General features: G+C 36.1%; 1 protein-coding gene across 1 annotated transcript in view; it reads left to right on the top strand.

Annotated features, from left to right (window-relative positions):
• The window catches only part of ERC2 (ELKS/RAB6-interacting/CAST family member 2), a 630,778-nt gene that overhangs the window by 251,016 nt on the left and 354,671 nt on the right, over positions 1–25,091 (top strand). Inside the window, exons 7-9 of the mRNA XM_063296431.1 lie at positions 9,657–9,794; positions 14,422–14,562; positions 16,518–16,658. Of these exons, the coding sequence (XP_063152501.1) occupies positions 9,657–9,794; positions 14,422–14,562; positions 16,518–16,658 (420 nt within the window). The remainder of the gene's footprint in view (positions 1–9,656; positions 9,795–14,421; positions 14,563–16,517; positions 16,659–25,091) is intronic.

The following is a 25,091-nucleotide window of genomic DNA, read 5'->3' on the forward strand; positions in this document are numbered from 1 at the left end:
ACCATGCCATAAGCATACACAAAATATTTAATTAAACACTTGGAATTAGTATATGAGACATTTCTTCTAGTATAAGGCCTAGTAAGCAGATGTGGGCTTCAACCATTTTTTGTCCATTAGATTATAATTTGGTATTTTTACCCTGTGGCTAAAGTCATTGCAAATGTATTTGTCTTTTGACCCATTAAGCTACATGGTGGTACCCATCAAGAATGTCCCCTGTCTTCTCTAATCTTTAACCTGATTCTTGAATGTTTAACTTCTTTTATTAGACAATCTCAAGATATGAAGAGTGTGATGGCGCTTGATACTGAATGCAAACTGTTCTTACAGGTTGATGATATCATGGCTAGTATGGATAATTTTTTACTGTCACTAGCAAAACTTACTGAAGCTAGCAGTAATATGGTTTATGTTCTGGTTATACCACCAACTGGAAAAAGTCTAGTCTGTTTCCTCTGGGATCTAAAATATCTATAGACCATCAACTAATGTATATTTTAAGAGGGATTCCAATCTTAATTCATAATAAATATTTTATACAGATAGAGAAATTATTGAGAAAGCTTATAGCAGGCCAAAACCTCCTTTTGACTATTTTTTGGCCAAACCCCTTCAACATCTTTGGCCATAAGGTTGCCTTATTTATTTATTTGATTTCTATAGCTGTCCTTCTCAGCAAGTGACTCAGAGCGGCTTACAACAATAAAAACTATAAAACAATTAAAACAATTTCAATTAAAACAATTAAATTACAAAATAATGTAAGCAGTGCATAGATGTTAATATAATCAAGAAACGGGACCATTCACACATTCGGGGCCTCAGAGCCGGGCACATAACCAGGTCTTCACAGCCTTATGAAAGGCCAACAGGCTTGATGTAATGGTTGCCTATTCTGACAGATTCAGTCTCACAAGCAGGTGCTTAAGGATAACTGATTTATTGAAAGAATAGTGTGCAAATACAAAGAAAGCTGAGAATGAGCAAAAGCGCGCCAAATACAAACTAAAAACCCTCGCTTCAAACCCGGTCCCGCCCCTTGCTCCCACTTAGCAACCACCCCTTCCCAGGAGTTAGCAACCGTCACCCACATCGGCCTGAGAAAGTAACCTTGAACACAGTCAATAACCCAAACATACATTCCACAGTTACAGTAAGGAGATTACAGCCTGGCACGGCTGGAAATCTCCACTCCGCAAACACGGATCAGGAAAGTGACATGCGAAACGTTACGATGTATTCAGAACATTGAAACGATGAACATGACAGTCGGGGACATCCTAATCTTCATAGAGAGAATATTCCAGAGGGCAGGCACTACAGCTGGAAAGGCATGCCTTCTAGTTCCCACCAACCGACATTCCTTGGCTGACAGGACCCACCACATACCCAACCTACTAAATCAAATTGGATGGGCAGAAACAACTGGGAGAAGATGGTCCCTTGGGTAACCTGGTCCCAAGCCATGAAGGGCTTTAAAGGTGAACCAGCACCTTGAATTGCACCTGGAAGCACACCAGCAACCAATGCAGCTCACGTAGCAGTGGTGTTATGTGCGTTGAATATCCAACTCATTTACTACCCGTGTGGCCGCATTCTGCACCAGCAGAAGCTTCCGAATGCTCTTCATATAGAGGGCATTGCAGTAATCCAGACAGGAGGTCACGAGGGCATGAGTGACTGAGCAGAGCCTCTCAGTCCAGGAATGGGCACAACTGGTGCACAATCCAAAGGTGTGCAAGGCCCTCCTAGCCACGGCTGTCACCTGCTCTTCAAGCAGGAGCTGTGAGTCTACGAGGACCCCCAGATTGCACACTGGTTTCGTCTGGGGCAGTGCCACCCCACCCAGGACCAATGATGGAAAAACCTTGTTGCCGTGAAGCCCACAAACCCAAAGGCACTCAGTCTTGCTTGGGTTGAGTTGGAGCCCATTGCACCCCATCCAGGCCCTTACAGCCTCCAGGCACTGGGACAGGCCATCCACGGCATCACTCAGGCGGCTCAGTGATGATATGATGATTATGATGATCAAGGTTTTAATCTACCAGATTTTCAACTTTGTCACTGGGCTTTCATCTAAATTTCTATGGAATGAGAACTTTTCTGAGTATTGCCTCCATTGGGCACAATTATAAAGTAAGTGCATGACCCCTTTGAAATCTTGGCAAGTATTAGGATCAAGGTACAGTAAACATGGATTTTCTTTTCCAGATTTGAAAGCTGCTGAACATATACTTTGTTCTTAATAGAGAAGTGGTTAAGTTTTAACCCAGAATTACATGCCATCCACATTGATACTATGGAATATTTCAAATTTGAAGATAATGAGGAAGATGTTTAATTGGAAACCCTGGGCCAAACTGTCAGCCTTGTGAAGTAGACCAGACAGGAAACATGGCCAGATGAGCTAATTCTATTTTATTGTAAGGTTACATTAATAGAACCTTGCAAGACCGAATGTATACTTCTCCCGCCATTACCTTTACAGCCCAAGAAACTAGGGAGGGTCCCTTCTGAGAGCTTGCCTCACCCACATTTCCTGCTGCTGGCTAAGTTGTCTTTTATCTGACCTTTCCCTTGGCTGCATCTTTTCGCCCTGTCTCCCAAGGTCATTCCCACACACCATTACACAAACAAAGCATAAATACCTTAAATCAGTTGATTTATAATAGTTATTTTAAAGATTTTGAGAGATTATGTTCAGACTATGACTTTCCAATAGCTTCTGCTTGGCACTATATACAATTGAAACATGTATATAACAGTGTGCCATAGCAGCTTCAAAGTTACTGGCAATCCTAGAATCTTTAAGAGATACATAATGTGAAACCAACAAATGGTCTGAATGGAATTTAGAAATAGGTGAAGGTTAGTATCAGTTATATACCTGAAATGTGGAATGAAATATTCGAATAACCAATCTTGGAAAATCAATGGGTACAAGTCTTAATAAATGTGAACTATGTTTCTTATGATTTAAGGATGAAGTTAATTTATCAGAAAATATTATTTCATGTTTATTGGACCCCTCAAAGAATGTTTAGAAAAAGTTGGATATTAAATTTTCTGCACTGATGTTGTATGAAATTTGAGGTTCTCTAACTCATACAACTTGATTCTGCCCAGCAATAGCTCTGTTTTGATTTCAAGTTGAAGCATATGTTAATCAATTTTGGAAGCAAATACAACAGTTAAAGATCAACATGAAATGTTAAATTATATTCCTAAAATATGGAATTTGTTGAGCTTGTGTCTCAACAAAGTGGATAATCTTAGGAAATGGAAAGAAACTTATCTTCCTGATGTTAAAGAATGGATTCAAGATATGTATTTGTTATCTGTTCTGAAATGCCTTTATATTGCAAAAATGAGAAGATAGGGCATTATGTTTCCGTAAGGTATAGATGTAATCGTAAGTTTAAGGACTGAATTAATCCCATGTTGATACCAATTTGTCCCTCTATGGTTTTGTTTTAAAATAAGTTTTAGGTTATTTAATAGTTTATTTTAATCACTAGAGTGTATGTAGTTTTTTTTATATTGTATAATCTGTAGTGTATTTTTTATTCTTGTAGTACTTTGTTATATCTCACCAATAAAAAAACAAATTGAAATAACAAGAAATTTTAGCCACCATTCAATGATCTAAAATAAACTCTTGTCCACTTGCTTGCCTACCTACATATTCCACTGTTTAACAGCTCTATTTGAATCTACTTCTTAGTAGTATTAACTCACTGGTTCTAGTCCTGCCCTCTGAGGCAACTGAGAACAAGACCACTTCCCATTCTGTGTAACAACCCTTTAGAGATCTGAAGACTACTCTCATATCTCCCCTCAGTCTTTTCTTTGATAGGCTAAAGACACCCAGGACTTAGTTTCTAGTCCCCTCACCATCTTGCTGACCTTGCTTTAGTTTGTTAATATCCATTACAGAGAGAGTTGAACACAATATTCCAAGTAGAACCAAGAGTAGTGTAGACTACTTACTTCCTTTGATTTGGACTCTGTGTTTCTGTTAGTACATCCCAGAATAGCATTTTCTTTTTTAGCAGCTGCATCACATTGTTGGCTCATGTTCAGCTAGTGATTTGCTGGAACACTCTGATCTTTTTCATGTATACTACTGCCAGCCAGCTCTCCCCCATCCTACAGTTGTGCCTTTCATTTTTTTATCCCCAGGTGCAGTATTTTGGATTTCTCCTCTTTAGATTTTATACTGTTTGTGTTCAAACTTGATTAGATCTCTTTTCTTTTTCTTTTCTAAAGAGTTAGCCACTCCTAGTTTTGTGTGATCTGCAAATTTGATAATCATCCCTTCAATTCCTTTATTCAGATCATTAATAAAAATCTTGTCTAGGACTCCACTTGATACTACTTTCCAAGCCGATGTGAAGCCATTTAAGAATACTTAATATTTATAAATATATTCAACCAATTATGAATCAGTCTAGCCCATATTTTACAATTTTTATTAACCCAGATATCATGACAGACTTCACTGAATGCTTTGGTAGGTCAAGATACACTATGTCCGTGGCATTTCCCCAATCTGTTAATCTAGTTACACCATCAAAAAAGAAAATAATGTTGCTGGATTGTTTGTCACAAAACCATGCTGGCTCTTGTCAATTGTTGGATTACTATTCAAGTGCTCCTCAACATGCTGCTTAATAATCTACTTCAGGCTTTGCCCAGAATAGATGTCAAGCTACAAGCCTGTAATTTCCTGAATACTGTTCCTTCTCTTTTTGAAGATACAGGAAACGTTTACTCTTCTCCTCTCTTCTAAGACCTCGCAGCTGCTATCAGCTTGTTCTGAAATGGCTGTGTGGACTGCATTTCAAGAAGCAAATAAATACCTAATGATAATGCTATCACTTGCAGAGAGGCATCAGTGATATCCAACAACTCAGAGTCAGGGCTGAGGATTGCAGGCTTATTTCTAGGTTGCTCCATGCAGGTTGTGAAAGATGACATAACTTAAGGATATAGATGAAAGTGAAGATGATTCCTTTCCAGTCCAACTCGGCAGTATAGAAAATCTCCAGATGAGTAGTCAATTTGTGACTTTCCTTCCCTGATTAGACATATATTATAGTCCTTTGTACACAGCACTGTCCACATTTTCACCTAATTATGGCACAAACATGCCTTATTCTTTATTATGCTGTGTCCCCTGAAATTCCCCTTAGCTCCTTTCCAGCCCATAAGGGAAACAGGCTTAAGTTGACCTTAGCAACCTTCTCACCAACCCTGTAAAGTAAATCAATATTTCATTCAATATTGCCATATTTCATTCAGTGTCCATAGACCAAGAGGGATCATCTTCTGTAAGCTATTGAGACTGCAACCCTTTGTTTAGTTACAAGATACTAATTCTCACTGAATTCAGTGGGACTTATATCTGAACAAATATGGATTGTTCTGTTAGCTCATAGCCCATACAAACTGTGCTGATTCATAGTTCAGTCTTTAGGCAGTCTTACGCCAAGGTCCCTTCCAACCCTATGATTCTATGATACTATACTACCTCTCAAGTAAGGTTTAGGCATGAATAGAAGGATCTATACAAATATAGTAGAATATTTTGCTACAACTGTAGTAGAATATCTATTTTATACGTGGCTGGAAAGAAGGAGAGGAGAATATTAAATCTCTATATATCAGATCTTGTACCCTGCAGGAATTACTGTCCCTTTCTGCATTCAGTTTCTAAAAACATTCTCTGTCATCTGGAAAAAGATTGAGAATGCATTTTTTTAAAAAAATAAGTAGAATTAAAGAGCTTGTGGAACACGATGCCATGTTTTCAACAGGTTTTCTTTTTAATTGCTATCATAGCTGGTTGTGGATACCTTTTCCTCTAGGCTGCTTAATTCCTGGCATAATTTAATACTATATCTGAAAATAAACTTAGAATCTCAGAAGAGCCAAAGTCAGATCAAATCAACTTCACAGTCAAATTCTCCTTTTTAAATTATAGTTTGAGTTTACATTTTTTAGGTTTCATAAAAAGTATGTAGTGAAAGTTCCAATTAATTTTTTAAGTAAAGTTTTATTTATTTATTTATTTATTTATCTATCAAATTTTTATCAGTGCCCATCTCCCCCCTCAAGGAGGGACTCTGGGAGGTTTTAAAAGTTTTAAAAGAAGTCTTTAACATGTATCTCTGATTATTGGTGGTGATGGTGTTTTATCACTACTTGTAGCTTCCAATACACAGTTTTCCTTTAAAACTTAATGATGAGGGATTTTTTTTTTGCTTTGTTTTTTGGTTCTTAAATTTCTATCAAATTGTAACACTTGTCTTCAGGTGAGATTTAGTTAAATCCTTTGAGCATTTAAGAAGCATTCCTGAAACATTTGCCAAAAAAGTGACAAGTTTACCACTTAGAAATTTATTGACAGGACACATAATTGAAAAGATTGCATGTGAAAGATTTTAATGATTTTTAATAGATAGAGTGACAGCTCTAAATGTGTTTATACCCATTTATGGAAATACCAAAGGATTATGTGAAGTCATTTTTAATAGGCAATTGTGCAATCTGATTGCAGACAAGGCAGCTGGAGATTATATGTTTATGGTACATATGATTCTTAGCTTGTCTGGTCATGTCTGCTATATGCTGGTTAGAAACACATTTAATACCAGTGCATTAGTATTTGGTGATTTTTTTCCCCATCTATCTAATTAGTTTTTAAGGTAAAAAAAAAGTAGAGAAAGAAGTGCCTTGGGTATGTCATCAGTAACTGCAGTATTGACATTTATAATAATTAGGATCTGAATGGTTTTTCAAAAGATATATTTATTAATTTCTATCTTACTGATGTTAAGAGTAATAGTGAAAATAGTTAAGATCAGGTTGTATATGGAAGAAACAATATTAATATTAATCAAATGTGTTGAAGTAGTGTGAAACTTGGAGTTACAGGATCTAAATGTTCTACTCACCATTATATTTTTGAAGTGTAATTCAATGCACAATGCACATAATTTAATGTCTGCGTCCTTTACATTTGAGGAAAGCATTTTTGCTAAGTACAGCATTTTAAGACTCACAGTCTCAGATAAAGCTTGTAGTAATACCATGATTTCTAAGACTACTGATATAAAGTAAATACATGAAATTCAAATAAACACTCAGGGGATAGTATTAATTTAGGGAGTTTAGTATGTGTATTACAGCCAGGGATAGTTTAAAAAAATGCCTAAACTTTGAATATGAATTATATTCTCCTCCCTGCCCCAATTAGTTTGATTGCTTTGTCTACATCTATTCACACTCATTTTTTGACAGAATCTGAAATGTGTAGTGTCTTTAGAATTCCACAGGGTGTCATAAGGTAGTTGTTGAATCCATCATGATGGTTATAGGAATGAAATGAATATGATCTACATTCCTTGGAAGATCAATGAGCATTGGATATGGGAGTAGAGAATGCAGAATCTTATAAAACAACAAGTTTTTAATTTATTTACTTGATTGCCTTTTTGGTATACAGTAGTTCCATAAAATACCATGGTGTGCACAGAAACATGAAATTATAGACTCTTTCCTAGGAAGCATCTGTTCTTCATACTGGCAGATACATGGTTATGTGTAGATTTAGTTTTTCTCTTTCCCCAGAGAAAGGTGGTGATAAAGTATTAAAGAGGCTGTTCAACGTATTTTAATTCATTTTCCTGCATTTATTTTATGATTCTGTATGCTTAACGTATGTCAGTTAAAAACTACACAAAACCACATAATTAGAAAATACATAGTAGGATATTCAAGTAATACTGATTACAAAATCATGAATCAGCTATCTTTCATGCCTCGATATTTAATAACATTTTCTGGGATGGTTTATTTTCTCTCATACACCTTATTGAACAGCACTGGTAGGGCAGTGAACTTGAATGCTTACACTGTCAGATGTTTTCATTCAAAACATTATCTTCTGTTAGAGATTTCATTCCATAATGATGGCAAAAACTACAATGAAATTAAAAAATAAACTACACAGATTTGAGTAATTCAAACGGTAGCATGTGATCTCACCCCTGTCATTTTCTGAACCAGTGCAATTATGTTGAATAGGATATGATTCTTGTCTTCTTGTTATGTGCCATTAATGTTCTTTAGATCAACCAAGACCGTTTTTCACAATATTAAGGTTTTTTTTAACCTAAGCACTTCATTTTATCAGAGTTTCTGTTATTCTTTCTTCTCTTTTTTTTCCCACTTCCCCAAGCACATAAATATACTGTAGAAGGAGAGAAATCTGCCTAAATAAATAAATAAACAAACAAAACACCATTATGCACTGCTGAAAATAAAATCTAATAATGCAATTCTTACACTGCCTAGTTTTTTTTTTCTTTATTGAAATGTCACAGAATAATATTTTTCTTGTATCCACATCTTTTTTCTTTTGTATTGCACAACAAATAGATGCAGCCCCCCCCCCCACCTTAATGTATAAGTTCGTGGCATGATAAAAATTCTGTCTCTCTGGGGTTTCCAAAATATATGCTATCATATATTTCTAATTTATGTCAGGCATAACGTCTGGAAAATATATAGTATTCGACAGAGGGATAGATGGTTTATTGCAAATGAATAACGTTTCTGTCAAATGTGTTTATTCAAGGGAGGAAGATTTCTAATCAAATTGGGTAGTTATGATTTATTGACAGAATAATACTACTCATTTCTTCTGCAGTCAGATTATTCCCAGATAAGATTGTGAAGAACCAGTGTTAGTTTCTTATTCAAGTGTTTGGATATAAAAGCTATAACTATTATAAAGAAACTGCAAGACAAATTAAGCCAATGACAGTGTAACTATGCAACCATCCCAATGCAATAAAGTTCCAAGGTATCTCTCGTTCACAAGTTAGGGGATAATAATCTCACCATTAACCTACCTGGAAAAAAGTGTATAGCATCTCTGGAGGGCCCCAGATTGAATGAGATGCTTTTATGGCATTTAACAGCTATGTGGGACTATCCTAGGAGATATTTGAAAGCACAAATGGATGTAGACTGAACTGGGACACAGTATGTATGAATGCAATATTCTTCATTGGATTCCACATAATCTGATTATTACCAACTGTTGGTGCATCTGCATCACATGTCTTCATAAGGCAGAGTGGAATTGTGATGATGCCAATATGGATTGACTGAGTGTGATCTGGGGCATAAAAATGTGGATTTGCATTTTTTGTTTTGGGTGCATCATTCTATTCGGTTAATATGTGGAAATGTTGATTGGCAACAACTCCACACTTAGAGACTGAATAAACGGCATGAAAGGAAAAAACTTCCCTGGTAATTTAGCAAAGCTAGATCAGCCTTTCAGAAAATCTTCAGTACTCTTATTTTAGGTGCAGTCTAAAAAAAAAAAGATGGTCTGTTAAATCAAGTTGAAATGCAAGTCACTTCCCTATATTTGACTGAAAAGCAGGCTAGATGTTGATTTTAAATACAAATTTCATATACTCAGGCTATATGGCAGAAAGTTCTAGTTTTAAGAAAGAAGCCACAAGCTACCAACATGTGCCTTGCTTTGTTTTGTCAGGATAGCATGAAATCTTAAACCTTTCCTTCAGTGATAAAGAAATATTTCATCATCTTACTTCCCCCTCCCCACAAAGATTGAAAATCTTCAGGAGCAACTTAGAGATAAAGACAAGCAACTAACTAATTTGAAAGATCGAGTGAAATCACTGCAGACGGATTCCAGTAACACAGATACAGCTTTAGCAACCCTGGAAGAAGCCCTATCGGAGAAGGTAGGTTTTTCTCTCGTTTTCTTCTGCAGTTCCTTTTTAGAACTGGCTCAGATGTTCTAACGGCTGGTCCTTTGCACAGAGAAATCACTCCCAAATGATCTTCTTCAGTGAACAGTATGTACAAACACTGCACAGATCCTCAGGATTCACAGGTTCAGTTTGGGTGAGTAGAGAGATTTCTGACTCAAAACACAATAGATACAGCTCCTACAGTGCCAGTCGAGTATTTGTAAGTGTCTGGACAGCTAAATGGTGACAGCTTAGCCCTTTGGTGTCCTCACCCACAGTCCTGACTGGCCCAACACTTTCACGCTGGTAAAAATTTGAGTCACTGACATTGCTGCAGGTAAGGACTTTAATGCATCCTGATACAGAGCTTTCAGTCTCTGTGATTTAGTTCCTGTTTGCTTTTGTGAGAAAAGGCATTAGATTAGACTTGTAAGGGGAGAGATATAAGCCCTAGGAATGCTTGCCAATCAAAATAAGACTAGAAAGGATACATTGTTGCAATTTCATTATGTTTGTGGTTAAACATAGAAAGCATGGTATCTAAGAACATTTTAACATGTGTAGTCACCACCTAGCTCAGAGATATTGCAGTTCAATTTCTCTTTGTTTTGTGTTTGTGAATTACGTTGTTGAGCTTTTAATAGAATATAAAATTCAAAGTGTGACTAACAACAGAACTAGATTTCAGCCATTAGAGTAGGAAAAATAATTTTAACCAAGATGTACAAGTGTCATTCTGTGAACAAATTAATCTTAAGTGATAAATTTAAACATGCCCACAGAAATTCATAATAATTTTGGAGATTAGTTTTTTTTCCCCATATGGACTGGAGAATTTACTTTTTCCATTTTGCTTAATTTCCCATTTTTCTAGTGTTTGTTCTTTTTATTTTTTTTAAAGGCTGCATAATATTGTATATATATTTTTGCATACATTTTCCCCGAATGGATAATACTTTCCTTAATGTACGCATTTTGTGTATTTTTCTAATATGCCTATATTAGTGTGCACTTTCCCTCAATATGCACATTTTGTATACATTTTAAAATTGTGAGCTGCATTACAAAATTTAGAAAAATGCACATTTCTGGCAAGAACTATGTTCCAGTTTGTGTATAACATTGAAAAGTGCAAATTGAATCAGTTTGTACCTAAATGTGAATGAAACCAATTTTCGTCCTTTGTCTTTGCTTTTCCACACACTGCAGTGTGAAAGGATAGATTGATTTCTCCATAATAAAATTGGAAATGGGGTAGAGAAAATAGTTGAAATGTTGGAGAAGGGACAAAATACAGGTTTGTTTAAGTAGACTGGTTTCATTTTCAGCTTGGCCCTGGATTTCTTGAGGACTATCACAGGGATCATAGAGTGAGACCCATGTATCTATTTCACATTCCTGGTGGGTCAAAACCAGCTTCCAGGTGCAAAATATTTGGAATGCATAGAGAAAATGGCCAAAGGGTCTTTGATAAGAAATACACTAGAAAATCTTTGGTTAGAGATAAACTGGAAAATCTAATCAGACAATTGAGAAGACACCACTTCTTCTCTGACAGTCCACTCTTCCAAGAAATGAAAACTTTACTTTAGAGTTAGCAAAAAAGAAGAGAGTGCCTATATGGCTTTTTGTGCATGTTCTCTTGTGTTCCTCCACTTGTTTTACTTGTTCCTTTATTTTTTCTTTTCTCCATGGAGCTCTCATCATCCCCCCGCCCAAAGCCTAATTATTTTACATACGGTAATATGCAATGTTTACTCTTACAAGGGCTTCTTTATCCTACAGTTTTATCCTTAACCTCTCACTTTATCACTTTTTCTCAAACATCAAGCAGAGAAAAAAATATTTGCCTAGAAAATTGCTGTTTTAACCTGCTTGAAGGTGAAGAGCAGGAACTTCAGAATGGGTCATTTTGAAACTACAGTTAAGGGAAGCTCTTAATAAACTGGTCCACAACAACTTTTCACATTCAAAACTAAGGGCAGCCACTAGGTTAGTAATAGATGTGACTTAAGGATAATTTGTTCTTTGGGTAGAATGCAAATGACCCCTGCAAGGAAAATAGCCAGAAAGCTAAGAAAACTTAGAGAGGGAGGGGCAGTTGACTGCTGGACAGGGTTGAAAGGAAAAGGAAGCTATCACCAAATGTAAAAACAAAACAAACAAAAAGAGATGCTGGTAGCTGTTCTTTACAGGCATTCTACAGTTAAATATAGAGGACTTTTGTTGGTGAACAATTTCTGACTTATATTTTTTATTCATATAACAATATTGCTAAATAAAGTTTTAGTTGTTCATAGTCAACTGATCCTCTCAGTAAACAAGAGACAGAATTTAATACCCGTCCCCCATCTCCTTAGTCTGTTTCTTGTGTCCAGATGTATCATGCTGGCATATATAATCAGAGGCAGTGAAATTTTTAAGTACATTTATTCATTTCCAAAATAAATCCAGATAAAATTATGCCATTTCAGACCAAAGAGATTGCCTGCCACAGTACGATTGGGAATGCTATCGATATATATATAATTCTTCCAGCATTTCATAAATAAGAACATGGGCATATCTGGAACAGTTCAGTGTAGATTTTCCTTGGTTAAAGGGAAAATAGGATGGGAAGTTGGAGTTCAATAAAGGAGGAGCTGTATCTTCTGGAGAAGGAATTCAGTTGCTACTTTAATAATTTTCATAAGAATGATTACAGAGTGAGACCCACATATCTGTTTCATATTGCTGATGTGTCAAGTCCATCTTCCAGGGACAGAACATATGGAATGCATATATTAGCTAATAGATGGTTTGATAAGAAATATAGTGGAACACCTGTGTTTAGAGATAAACTAGGAATATCTAATTTTCCTAGGGTATCAATATTTCGGAATATCCCACAGTAGTTATAATGTATGAAATACCCTGTGTACTAAGGCTAAGCTTCCACATCCACTCTATACAAACCTAGAAGACACTTCTATCAAGAGAGCTGGCAAAGTTCACTAGATCTGTTGGAAGCAAATGTGGATGAGCCTTGGAGCCTATGAGCTGAGCTTTTAATAGGGTATGGCTATTCATGGCTTTAGGGAACAGATGCAAGAAGCACTTTGTCATGGGACGCTAGCTGTTGTTCTCTACTGTGTATTGTATGTTGTGTTAGTATATATGCACTAACAGTAGAAATGTACCTATTTCCCATGTTTAGTCCTTGAAGGAAGTGAACCCTGAAATAATTGGAGCCCTAGAAATTTGCATTAAACTTTGTGCATCTTTTGAAAGAATGAACAGTAAGGATAGTTAACAGAAATAGGGACAGTTTGATTGTATTGATTGAATATGGATGCAACAAATTTGGTGTTTATAGTTCTACTACCAGGAACTCTGGGCACAGATATTAAGTGTGGCTAGCGTTTCAGTATGGCTATTCAGTCAGGGTGGGAAGTGGGTTAGTCTTGCAATAACATCCAGTACTAAATGAATATTCCCCTATTCTGTTTGACATGCAGGAAGTATCTAAATCTGCCAGTATTGTCTCTTTGCTTTAATTGGTACAGTTCATCATTGCCATCCATCTAAGGATTTTCAACCTTTCTTTAAAAAAGGCTTTTAAAATGCAGTAGCTAATAATACCTGTTCTGTATCAACATTCTTATTTCAAGATCACTGGTATTAGAGATGATTGTTTTTCTATGTCAAAAATCTCCCAGTGTGTACACTTGGAAAGTCCCTTGACTGAGACCTGATTAGTTGGTTAAATAAATGGCTTCACTTGAATGTTAAAAATCTCACAATAATATTAACATTAGTTATATATTTGTACATCTAGTATGATACATAGCTTTTGCCATAGTACTGATCAAACAGAAAGCACTTTTGTGTGATGTACCATATTGTACTACAGAAGAAAAGGGCTAAGGTTATTAAGGAAACACAAATATTTACACACTCTTTTAAGAGTATACCTTTTCAAATGAAGTAGGTATTTTTTCCTCTTGAGAACATTGCATGGTTGACTTCTAAGAGAGGGGCTGTTGCTTGGTTGCTCCTCTAGCATGATAGCTTGGTCTGGGCTATCAGCCAACTGACAATAATTCTTTGTCCCTTAGAGAAAAGAGAAGAACTGTGCTAGAAAGTTAAGTTTATATTCTTCCAAATCAATTCATTAATGGAATAAATCCCACCCATCAGTTTGCAAAATGACTTACTACATGACGAAGTTATTAACAGAGAAAATCAGGAGTCCATATGCCAGAGAAGGATACATTTCCAAACCAAATAGTACCCCCTGGCCTTGCATAGCATCTCACTAGGAGCTCAGTAGATTGCCTGCTTTTTCTACCTGTCTTAGACAGGAAAAGTGAATTCTCAAGCACCTGAATTCTCCCTCACCCAATATTTTGGTTGTTAGTCAGCACTTGAGCTTGGTGGGTCACACTTGAGAAGTTCTGACTTAATATGTAATTGCTTGAATGATGGCCTTGTTATTGATGTTCTGCTGTTGAAAGCCATGCCTGATTTTCTGTTGAAAATATAATATACAGTACTGCATTTTTAGTTTCCTTTTGTTCACAGAATTTTCAAGCTGCTGCTTCCATTTTAAAATATAGCCACACTTTTATGCTTTTAGGAGAGAATTATAGAGCGATTAAAGGAGCAGAGGGAGAGAGATGACCGTGAAAGAATTGAAGAAATTGAATCCTTCAAAAAAGAAAACAAAGACCTGAAAGAAAAAGTTAATGCTTTACAAGCAGAGCTGACAGAAAAAGAGGTCAGTATTTGCAACTAATCAAATATTTTATTGTAGGGATTCAAGTGCTATAAAGAGTCAAACATTTATAAATAATGTAAATGTTATAAGTTGGTTATTAAAAATATTTATTATATTCCAAACCAAGTATTTTTTCAATGTTACAATTTTTATGCATCTATTTATAAACAGTGTCAGAGGACATGGCAAAATCCAGCCTACATTAGCTGATCTTGAAAAAGCTAAAAGTAGAATATGGATAGTACTTGGATGGTATAGGTATTTCCTGGTGGCAGATTTGTCAAACTTAGCTCAGGCAGAACTATCTTTACATTTTATATAATGAGTGAGATCCAGATGCGTTCTTCCATGAAAACAAATAGCCTGGATTCAGCAATGGATTCTGTTAATAGTAGTAGGAATTATTTTCACTGCTTTCCCCTTTCTTCTTTATGCCCACTTCTAACATATTTTTCAAAAAGGTCCCATAAATGTGTAAAAGATTTTTTAGGGATTGCACAGGACTACAGGGAAATCAAGACTTAAGAGCCCTCTTAGAAGATCCAGCAAAATCAACTGCTGTATTCCATCATTTCTTTGGTAGCAGAAGCTTGCATACTAATACTATTTAGCATACTATAATACTTTATACAGGTGGTCCTCAAATTATGACTATTTGTTTAGCAACCATTCGAAGTTACAATGGCACTGAAAAAAGTGACTTACAACTGGTCCTTGCGCTTATGAGTGTCGCAGTGGCCCCACAGTCACATGATCAAAATTTGGGCACTTAGCAACCAGCATGTATTTATGACAATTGCAGCATCCCGGGGTCATGTGATTTGTGACCTTCCCAGCCAGCTTCCAACGAGCAAAGTCAATGGGGAACCGCATGATTTGCTTAATAACTGCAGCAAAAAAGGTCATAAAATCAGGTGTGGTGACGCGATACCTTGCTTAATGACCATACCACTTAACGACAAATTTTCCAGTCTCTATTGTGGTCATAAGTTGAGGATTACCTGTACATGGGGCTGCTCTTGAAGATGGTCCAAAAGCTTTGGTTAGGATAGAATTTGTCTACCAGGTTACTAATTAGGATCATGTTGTGCAATTAGATTATACTAGTATTTTGTAGTATTACTGACTCTTGCTCCATTTGTCAGTCCAAATCAAAAGGCTTATTTTTTTGTTTGGGACTATGGTATCTGAAAGACAGCCTCTTTTCTATTTAAGCCTTGAGATTATCACAGAGGCTAGCTTCCAAGTATGGCAATGAGTGAAACTTTTGGTCAGTGTTGTCTTTTTAGTTGTAGAATCCCATCCCCAGAGATAAGGGGTGGGCAACCTTTTCTTTTTTGCTGCAAGACAGAATCAATCTCTGGAAAACTTTAAGGGAAAGGATAGGGTTACTGAGTGGGCATGATATATGCATTCTGACAAACACACCTTCCATATTTGCAAATCTATTTTTCTCTCCCCACCTCCCTCCCGTGGTAGGGAACCTTTAGTCTTGAACTTTAAGTATATTTGGTATAGGAATAATTGTTACTCTTCATGAAAAACTGTGATCTTATGTTGACATTTCTAGACCATTTGGTTCCACTGCTGTTTCATGCTGCCTAGTTAATGGTTAATTGGATAGCTCAGAATAGGGGTATGTGGGTCAGGATCATACACAGGATATACAAAAGTCAATATAGTGGCCTTGACTGTGGAATTGAAGCTCTATTCCTTTTGTTTGATTAATAAAAGACTAAAGAGGATAATCTATACATTCTGTCTCCATGTGAATACATTGTAGATAGACTTCTTGCTTTCTACCAATAGATACTAAGATATCAGCTGTAACTCTTCAGATAATTGTATCTCTCACAGACCAAATCTACTGTCAAAGGTTTACTAGGAATTGCAATCAGTTTAGTATCTTCTGGTAATCTTCACTTTCAATTTCTCTCCCATATCTTTTTTTCTAGTCTAGCTTAATTGACCTCAAAGAACATGCATCATCATTGGCTTCAGCAGGGCTGAAAAGAGACTCCAAATTAAAGTCTTTAGAAATAGCCATAGAGCAAAAGAAGGAAGAGTGTAGTAAGCTAGAAGCACAACTGAAAAAGGTAAACATGATGGGGTATTATTGGTTCTTGCTCTAGTTGGATGTTGGCATTTTTGCAGTGAAAAATGTTGATTTCTGTCAGTTTCAAGCTCAAAGTATTAACAGTTTGAAATGTTTATACTGTGCTTTATCAATTTTTCCACTAAAAAGCTTTTTTGTTAGTGAAAATGTTTGCATCTCATATATTGCTATCAAAGGATTTTTTATAAGCTTAAAATAGAAGGGACATTTATTATTAGTAGGGCTTTAGCTTTATTCATAAGGAAAAAAAAGTCTATCTATATATAATGGAATATTGGATAGGATGTATACCACATCTAATCACATTTAATCTAATCATTATCACAATAATTTTTAGAATCACATTAACACATTTTCTGTCATACCTTATTTATCCTTATGTCAATTACTATTGTATCTGGTCATTGTTGAAGGACAAACTCATGGCATATTTCTTGATTGAGCATCATGTTTGCCTAAACATTTAATAATGTTTAAATTTGGCTATTTCGTGGCTCTTATGGTACTTTGGAAAGGAATTTGTAATGTGATTAATGACTGAAAACAAGGATACTGTTTAAGGTTTCATGTACATTGTACATGGTAGCTGTGTAATCTTGCATTAACCTACAAAATAAAAGAATATTCTACTTCTTATACCCTAGTTGTTGCTTGGCAGTTCAAGACAGCATACTAGAAAACAAAATATAGCAATGAACTTAAACAAAAGCTGTCAGCCAATTAAACTCTGATGTAAAGTAGTCTGCTGTTATCAATATGGCACAAAATACATCCAGTGCACCAGTGTAGATTTGATATCCACAGCATTCATGGGTCATGCACACTATAGTTAAATTATGTGTAGCAGTTACTCTATCTTACAAATTTGCATGTTATTGCAGTCAGACGAAGCCTTCAGAATCTTTCTTGCTAGGCTATGCCATGTTTGTTCTGGGAAACTAAATACCATTTTAAAGTGTCAGATTGTCCACTTCAAATAAAGATCAATTCTCATATCATTTTGTTTTTTATTTAAATCAGTGTTGTCTACAACCCAGGTCCCAACTGTGGCTTTGGAAGTAAACTAGGAATTTGTGAATTTAGCAATGAAATAAAACTACTGAGACTTGATATAGTTAGTGGGGGATGTGAGTAGAGTGGGCACTCTTCCATGGAAGCCCTGCTTATGGGTTACAACTGACAGCTGGTTGGCCACTATGGAACCAGAATGTTGAGTTACGGAGACTTTTTTGTCTCATTCAACAGTACTTTACGTTAACTTTTTTTAATGTGTTGGTTGATTTAGCTTGGAGCAGCATCACTTCTCTGCAGAACTGTGGCCTTAAGATAGATTAGGGTTTGTTTTTTTTTGAAGTGGTAAAAGAAAGAAGTTCTTTCTTAATGAAAAGAAAAGGCTTAATTGAAAGAAAGAAGAAAAAAACCCCACCTCATCATGTTATTACATCATAAAGATAATGTCTATATGGTCTGAAGGAAAACATAGGTTGTGAATAATAATTATCTACTATTACAAATGATGATTTCTAATTTATATTTCATTTGGTTACATTAAATTCAAGACATCATTTGGAAAAAAATGGTCACTGGAAAGCTTAAAATGCAGACATTTTCATTTTTAGGAAAACCATTAAGTTTGGGCATTTAGTTTTTAATGATAGTGTCAATGGTCAAAATGTCTTAATTCCTAACATATATCCCTTTTAAAAATTGCTTTCCCTGGTAGTGATGAAAATGTATGGGTCTAGAAATTAAAGATATGAGAAAGCTAAAATATTGGTTATCTGTTGTAAAAGCAAATCATAACATGATCATGATTGTAAGGAATAATAAATGAAACTCATTCTGGAGTTAATTTGAAGAGAAGAAATGTATTTCCCACTTCTTTTCCCCTGCTAGTTACCATATTGTTATGTTTGGAAGTCATGAATAGATCAAGTGGAACCTGAATTAACCATAGGAGAGTATTATGTGGGAGGAGATGGGCGGTGACAAATTTGATAAAGTAAGACCCCTTGGGTTTTCAGGCCTCACCTTTCCGCTACTGTCTCAAGCATGGCTCTGAAAGTTGAGGTGGGACCCTGAAGAATGTTTCTAATCCAGGGATAGTTACTAAGCCGGAAAGAGAAATTTGGGCAGCAGGGGTGTCTGGGGTCACACAATCAAAGCCTCACCTGTAACATGCATACAAAGGGGCATGGCAGTCATGGCTTCCATTTTGACTTTTTTGACCCCCTCCTGTGGACCCCAGTGCTGGGCAGTGCCACTGTACCTGTGAAAGCATTGGTGATGCATGCATAGGATTCTCTGACTCCTGAAGTAATGAAATAAAAATTACATGTTGAAGTTTATTTCAGAACATGTCTCTGTTTCCATTGTTATAGCACTGCTTTTATATTTATCAGCTATAATTTTCCATCACTTCTTAGATTTGGCCACTACTATTACTAGCTAAGCTATACACTGTTCTGTACTGAAATAAAATGGAAATTGAGTTTTATATTAATATGAAACGAAAGCTCTACATTTAACAATAAAGTCTAATTAATATTTTCTTATTACCATCTCTGAACCTTTGAAGATAAATTGCAGCCTTGGCCAAAAACACTTCTAATGATTCATTGCTAGAAACCAGCACTTAATGTATCATCAGCAGTGGACAGCTTTCTGTATTTCATGGATTATTTCGCTTGAGAAAGGGAAAGTAACACAAACCTTGGATTTGGTACTTTAGCCATTCCTTTCTAGGAGCCAAAATCAACAGTTGTTTTTCCCTAGAGCTTCTCACATCCAGTAAGGAATGCTTAGAAACTTACAATTTCTTCTTTTTTAAATTCCAAGTTCTTCTGTGCAAATATGCCAGTTTTGCTAAGCTAATACTGTTTTCCTGGATCTTTCCTTCTTTTCCTGTCTGTGCTTCATTCTTCCCAACTTTGCAATGTAGCAAGCTGAACAATTGTTCAATCAGATGTACAATCCCGTAAGTCCTTTCAGAAAGTCTCCGCTGTAACATATGAAAGCATGAGGATCTATTTACCCACCATGATGTTCTATTCTTCCTCTGTAGAGCTTTGCAGAACCTCTAATGACCTCATTTGCCTTGTGTTAAATTAAGTGGGCTCTGTGGACTTTAAGGCCAATTTTCTTTTTAAAGATGTAGAAAATGGTATTCATTAAAATTTGGACAAATAAACCTTGCGTTTAAAGTTTGTATTGCCTTCAAGTCCTCAACTGCTTAATTGTAAGAAAGCATGCAAATATCAAGCTTTACTGTTATTTTACTGCTATGCTCACAGCATACTTTATTAGATCCTTCAAATTAAATGTAAGCTTTGGAAAATTATTCACCGTTTCTCAAAAATACTGATAAATGCTGTTATCCTGGAACAAGTATTATTGTATGTCACACATTAGTTAGAAGATAGTTGAATTTTCAGGTATAAAAAAGATCAATCTCCAGCATTTGCAATATAATTTAATTCAGTCATTTGACTATAGTTACAGACCCATGGCAATTTCTATATCAAACAAGGTAGAAAAAGTAAAAAAAAAAACTTGGATTAAGAGCACAATAAAATGATAGAACATGCAGGCATGGACACAAATGGTATTGGTAATCCAAGGCACCACTTAGGCCATTATACATTACTTATACTTATATGTTACCTATAAGGCAGAGGATGCTGTAGGAGGAGAGCCCCGTTAGTCTATGGTAGCCCAAAATAAGAGGAGTCTGGTAGCACCTTTTCTGGCTACAAAAATTATTAAAAGATATCAGCTCATGAAAGCTGATGCCTTTTAATAAAATCTGTTAGCCAGAAAAGGTGCTACCAGACTCCTCCTGATCTATGGCAGAAGACAGAAACGTACTCATTGTTTCTCTAATATCTTTGCTTCTATTTGGCAATAGAATAGAAATAATAGTGATAGAATCTTATTTATTGTTTCTCTAATATCTTTGCTTCTATTTAATTGGCATTAAATACCTTTGCTTGTATCTGCGGGGGTAGTTTGCTGTAACAGGGGTTACAAAACCTACATGCTCATTTCTATAAAAATTATGTCAGGAAAAGAATAATGATTGGATTTATCTATTTCACATGAGCAGGTGTGCTTTTCATATGGTCTCCCTCTGAAAGAGCTCTCATTACTGCAGGTGGCACAATGTTACATCAGAGTCTTGTGAACTTTTGGAACGCTGTTAAAACACAATCGTGAGCCTGCTTGATTGAATATAAGGCCAGCAAGACTTTTGCTGAAGTGCACATAACTGGGAGAATGAAATAACCAATGGCTATTTCAACCAAAGAAATATAATCTTGTTTTCCTTTTAAACGCTTAAGTTTTATGTGTATAGTATTAGCAACTCTTTTTAAAACCACCCATGTGGCATCTTAAAGACTTGTTAATGTTATTGTGACATTGCATAGTGTGCTTCCACAACTGGGTGAGAGTAGAGCATACACCATAAATCAACCAGCATTCCTAATCTGAAAATCATTTTTGAGGAACAAGTAAGTTTCTGTGCATATATTATATAAATCAAAGCTATTTTCCTATATGTATTGATAGAATTAACACTAATAATGACAGAACATTGTGTTACAGTCTCCAATAATGTAATTCCAGTCTGAAGGTAAGACATGTCTCTAAGCAAGATATGCATAATAAACGGAGGCATTACATCCCCTCTTAGTACTGGAACAAATTCCACTGTTGTAATAGAAATATTGAGTGAGTAAACAAGAGGTTTCTTAAAACATTCACTTATTCAAAATTAGCCGGTAATTATATTAAGTACTGGGTAGGACTAAGCTCCTGTAAAACCTGGAATTATTCTTATTATGCTGATTGGGTGGGTCAGCTGTTTTCATTCACTTTAAGTGTACCGGGCTTATGCTGGAGATAAATTATCAATGAAATATGACATGGTTGTTTTTTTTTAAAGAAAGTGGATTTCTGGCAAGACAATATTGGATGAATGACAAATGGGTATGATTGCTCCCAAAAGATAGAAATGAGCTTCATTTCCCATCTAGAACTGCCCTCTGAACTGGGATGTTTGTAGAACTACAGAGTTAAGAAGGCTTGAAATTATTCCTCACCAGAAGCATTCTAACACCCATTTCATTCAAGTAAGAAGATTTCCATTGTCTTGTTTCAAATATAGAATCTTTCTATCTGGACCCACTATAGCAAATGAAAGAGATGCTTCATACACATGTCCCCAGTATAGAAAGGTATGTTCAGTGAGACTCAGCTTGCCCACACTTTATGACAAAGACTCTCAGTGTGACTCAGGGCATAAATACATAAATAACCCTTGAGAACCTGAAAGATCCTGTGAGTTGCATACAAGTTTCGCATGAGAGATCCTGTGAGTAGTGTGTGATGGGAGGAGGCTGTCATAAGCCTTACTCCCTAACCTCAGTGCAACCTACTGTATATTTTGCAAACTGTTCCCAGTTCCTCACCCTTTTTTTATTTTAAATCCTGCCAAAAACACTACACCAGGGCTTCTCAACCTTGGCAGCTTGAAGATGTGTGGCCACTGGCTGGGGAATTCTGGGAGTTGAAGTCCACACATCTTCAAGTTGCCAAGGTTGGGAAACACTGCACTACGCTGATTTAAATTCAATTATACTGGCTTAGTATCACTATGAAACAGAGTCAGTATGACACAGAGAAGAAGGAGCCTATCCAGGCTGAGAGGTTGCATACTACTATTTGATTTTCTCAGAGTGTAAAACCAGAACTTGACATTTCTCACTAGCAATTCTATAGCTAAAATAAAACATAATTTGGCTTAGGCAGCTGCCATGGCAAAAGGCGAACAGTGAGAGGACTAATCTAATGCATTGCTTTTAGTCAAGATCTTGATCAGGATATTTTCTGTAACAGATTTATCAAACTGCAACTCATCAGATTGCCACAAATGATTACAATGTACTGCTTTGAAATGATAGAATCCAGAAGGTCATCAAACCTCAAGGCAAAATATTTTTACTTAAAATGGAGACATTTCTGAGCATTATGATGTCTTTCCATTCATCGTCTACATACTAAATAGAAATGAATGCCTGATGAACGAAGTTGTAAACTGATGGTCCTGCATTTTTATTAAAAAAAAAGAAAAACACAGTAATTCCCTAGCCAGTGATTTGAAACATCACTTCTAGGTTACTGCTACAGTGAGGTCCTGTTAACTCTTCTGGTGACCTTGTACATGGACTGTTGCAATGTGCTCTACATGGGATTGTCTTGAAGGCTACTGAGAAATTGCTGTTTTAAAGACTACTTTAGATGAGCCTTGAAAACCTGTATCATCCCCCAGGACTTGGAATAGTTATTGGGCCCCTTTGGGTTGGGTGTTGTGTGAGGAAGAGGATTTTTATTATTGCCACTGGGCAACTATAGTTCTTTTCTGTTACTGTGATGTTTCTTGTCTTTTTATAAATAAATTAACAAGCAAATTTTCTGAAAGTTGATTTTTGGGGCACTCAAAAATATTAAAGAACATGTTGACTTGGGGCAGATTTATAATAAGCAGTATTTGTGTTCCTCTGAAAAGTAATAAAAGGGGAAAACCATATGTATTCTGTGACCCTGGAAGGACATCTTTAGAACAGTGGTCAGGTTGTAGGGCACGAGCCCCAGGGAACTCAGATATGCACTGTGCCTGATATTTCTCTCATACTTTCTTCTGATGGGTTCAGTGGTCAAACTGCTTCACAACTTGAAATTGACATTGTGTTAAAAACAACATCATCAGCAACAACTCAAAGACTCAGGTCTTCAGCAAAATAATAATTAATAACCAGTGTGTGAGGTGGGGAAGATGTTTAACTAGGACTGGGGTCTTTGTCTTCCGTGGAAGCTCAATGGGTGAGTTGGGGCCAGTCACACACTCTCAGCAAAACCTACTGCACAAACTTGTTGGGAAAAAATAGGAGGAAGGAGAGGAGTGTCTACTACCTTTTGCTCCTGCATGAAGTGTGGGACATACATCTAACGAATAGATACTAATGGAATTGGTGAATGACTACAGTTAATTCTGTTCACAGACAGTGCTTCCAGATACAGCTTGTACTGTACACTCATTCTATCCCTATTATGCGGGAGCAAAAGTTAGAATTCTGATGATTCCTGATGGTATTGTCTACCATTTATAGTCCCATTGCCTCAGTCTTTTCTCTTGTCAGAGGAACTCCATTAAAGAAAACAAGATAGAATAGCTACATAATGCTTTTCAGTTGATCATAACTGGCTGTTTATTTGGTGTGTTTTCACACAGACAGTTATATCCCAACCTAATTTGGCTGTAGTTTCTGTCTTTAATGGTTTGTGGATTATAATGTTTATATTTTTAAATCCTTCAGTTTGTCCTGAGGTAATCTGTATTTTGTAGAAAATGTTTTTGTCTTCTACATTAAAGGAACACTATCCATTGGATTCTGTTTTTCTAAATGTTTGCAGAAAATAATGACAAGCAGCAAACAATTTTTGAATTCAGTTTAGAGGATAGCTCTAATTATAGCCTCCAGTCAATCCCAGCTATTAACTAATAACTGGAATTGAACAATCTCTGATGACATGGTGTTGATAAATACAATTTGAAGGATCTAAGGTATTTTCTTGCATGCATCTTTCTGCTGTCTCATTTATTAATCATACTCATACTTTGGCTCTTCTAAATAAACGTGTATTGCCCTTCTTATGCTTATGTATCAGTGTTGGAAGAATAAGTGATGCATATAATATGGTAATAAATAATGCACACATTTTCACTTTCTTTACATTCATTACAATAAAGTAATATGATTGTATGTAATAATTTGAATAACAAGGAAAAAATAAAGCAGAAATATGTAAGACTGGTTCATTCATAAGAACTGCTTAGGTTTCTCTCCCCTTCCCCCAAATTTGGCCCCTTCTCTCTCTGTGGGTGTGCAGAAACATGAAAACTAGTTGACAGTTCATAAACTGTCATTGTAAGACATGGATATACTGTACAAAAGAAGTCTCATGTTCTAGCAGTTTTGTAAAGTGATTTATAATTCATTCAGCTTTCTATAAATATTTGGAGACAATCAAATTGCATGAGTGTAATTATGGCTGTATAAAATAATGGATGGATCTCCTTTTCTATAAGCTTATCCTGGATATGATCCCAAAATAGCGAAATTATGCTGCTGCTGCTGCTGCTGCTGCTGCTGTAATCCATCAGGACTAGCAGAGGCGGTTGACTTTTAATACACCCTAAATGTTGCTTGGCCTTGAAGACCTGCAAGGCTGAAGCGACTATGCACCTTCCACTGAGTCTGCTTTGAAAGAGCAGTTGCAATAGTTCTTTGGGCCCATTCATTGAACCCCAGGTGTGTATCTGGTTGCCTGCACTTATGCTGCCAGCAGAGAA

This window comes from Candoia aspera, chromosome 2 (assembly GCF_035149785.1).
Source record: "Candoia aspera isolate rCanAsp1 chromosome 2, rCanAsp1.hap2, whole genome shotgun sequence".
Taxonomy (NCBI): Eukaryota; Metazoa; Chordata; class Lepidosauria; order Squamata; family Boidae; genus Candoia; species Candoia aspera.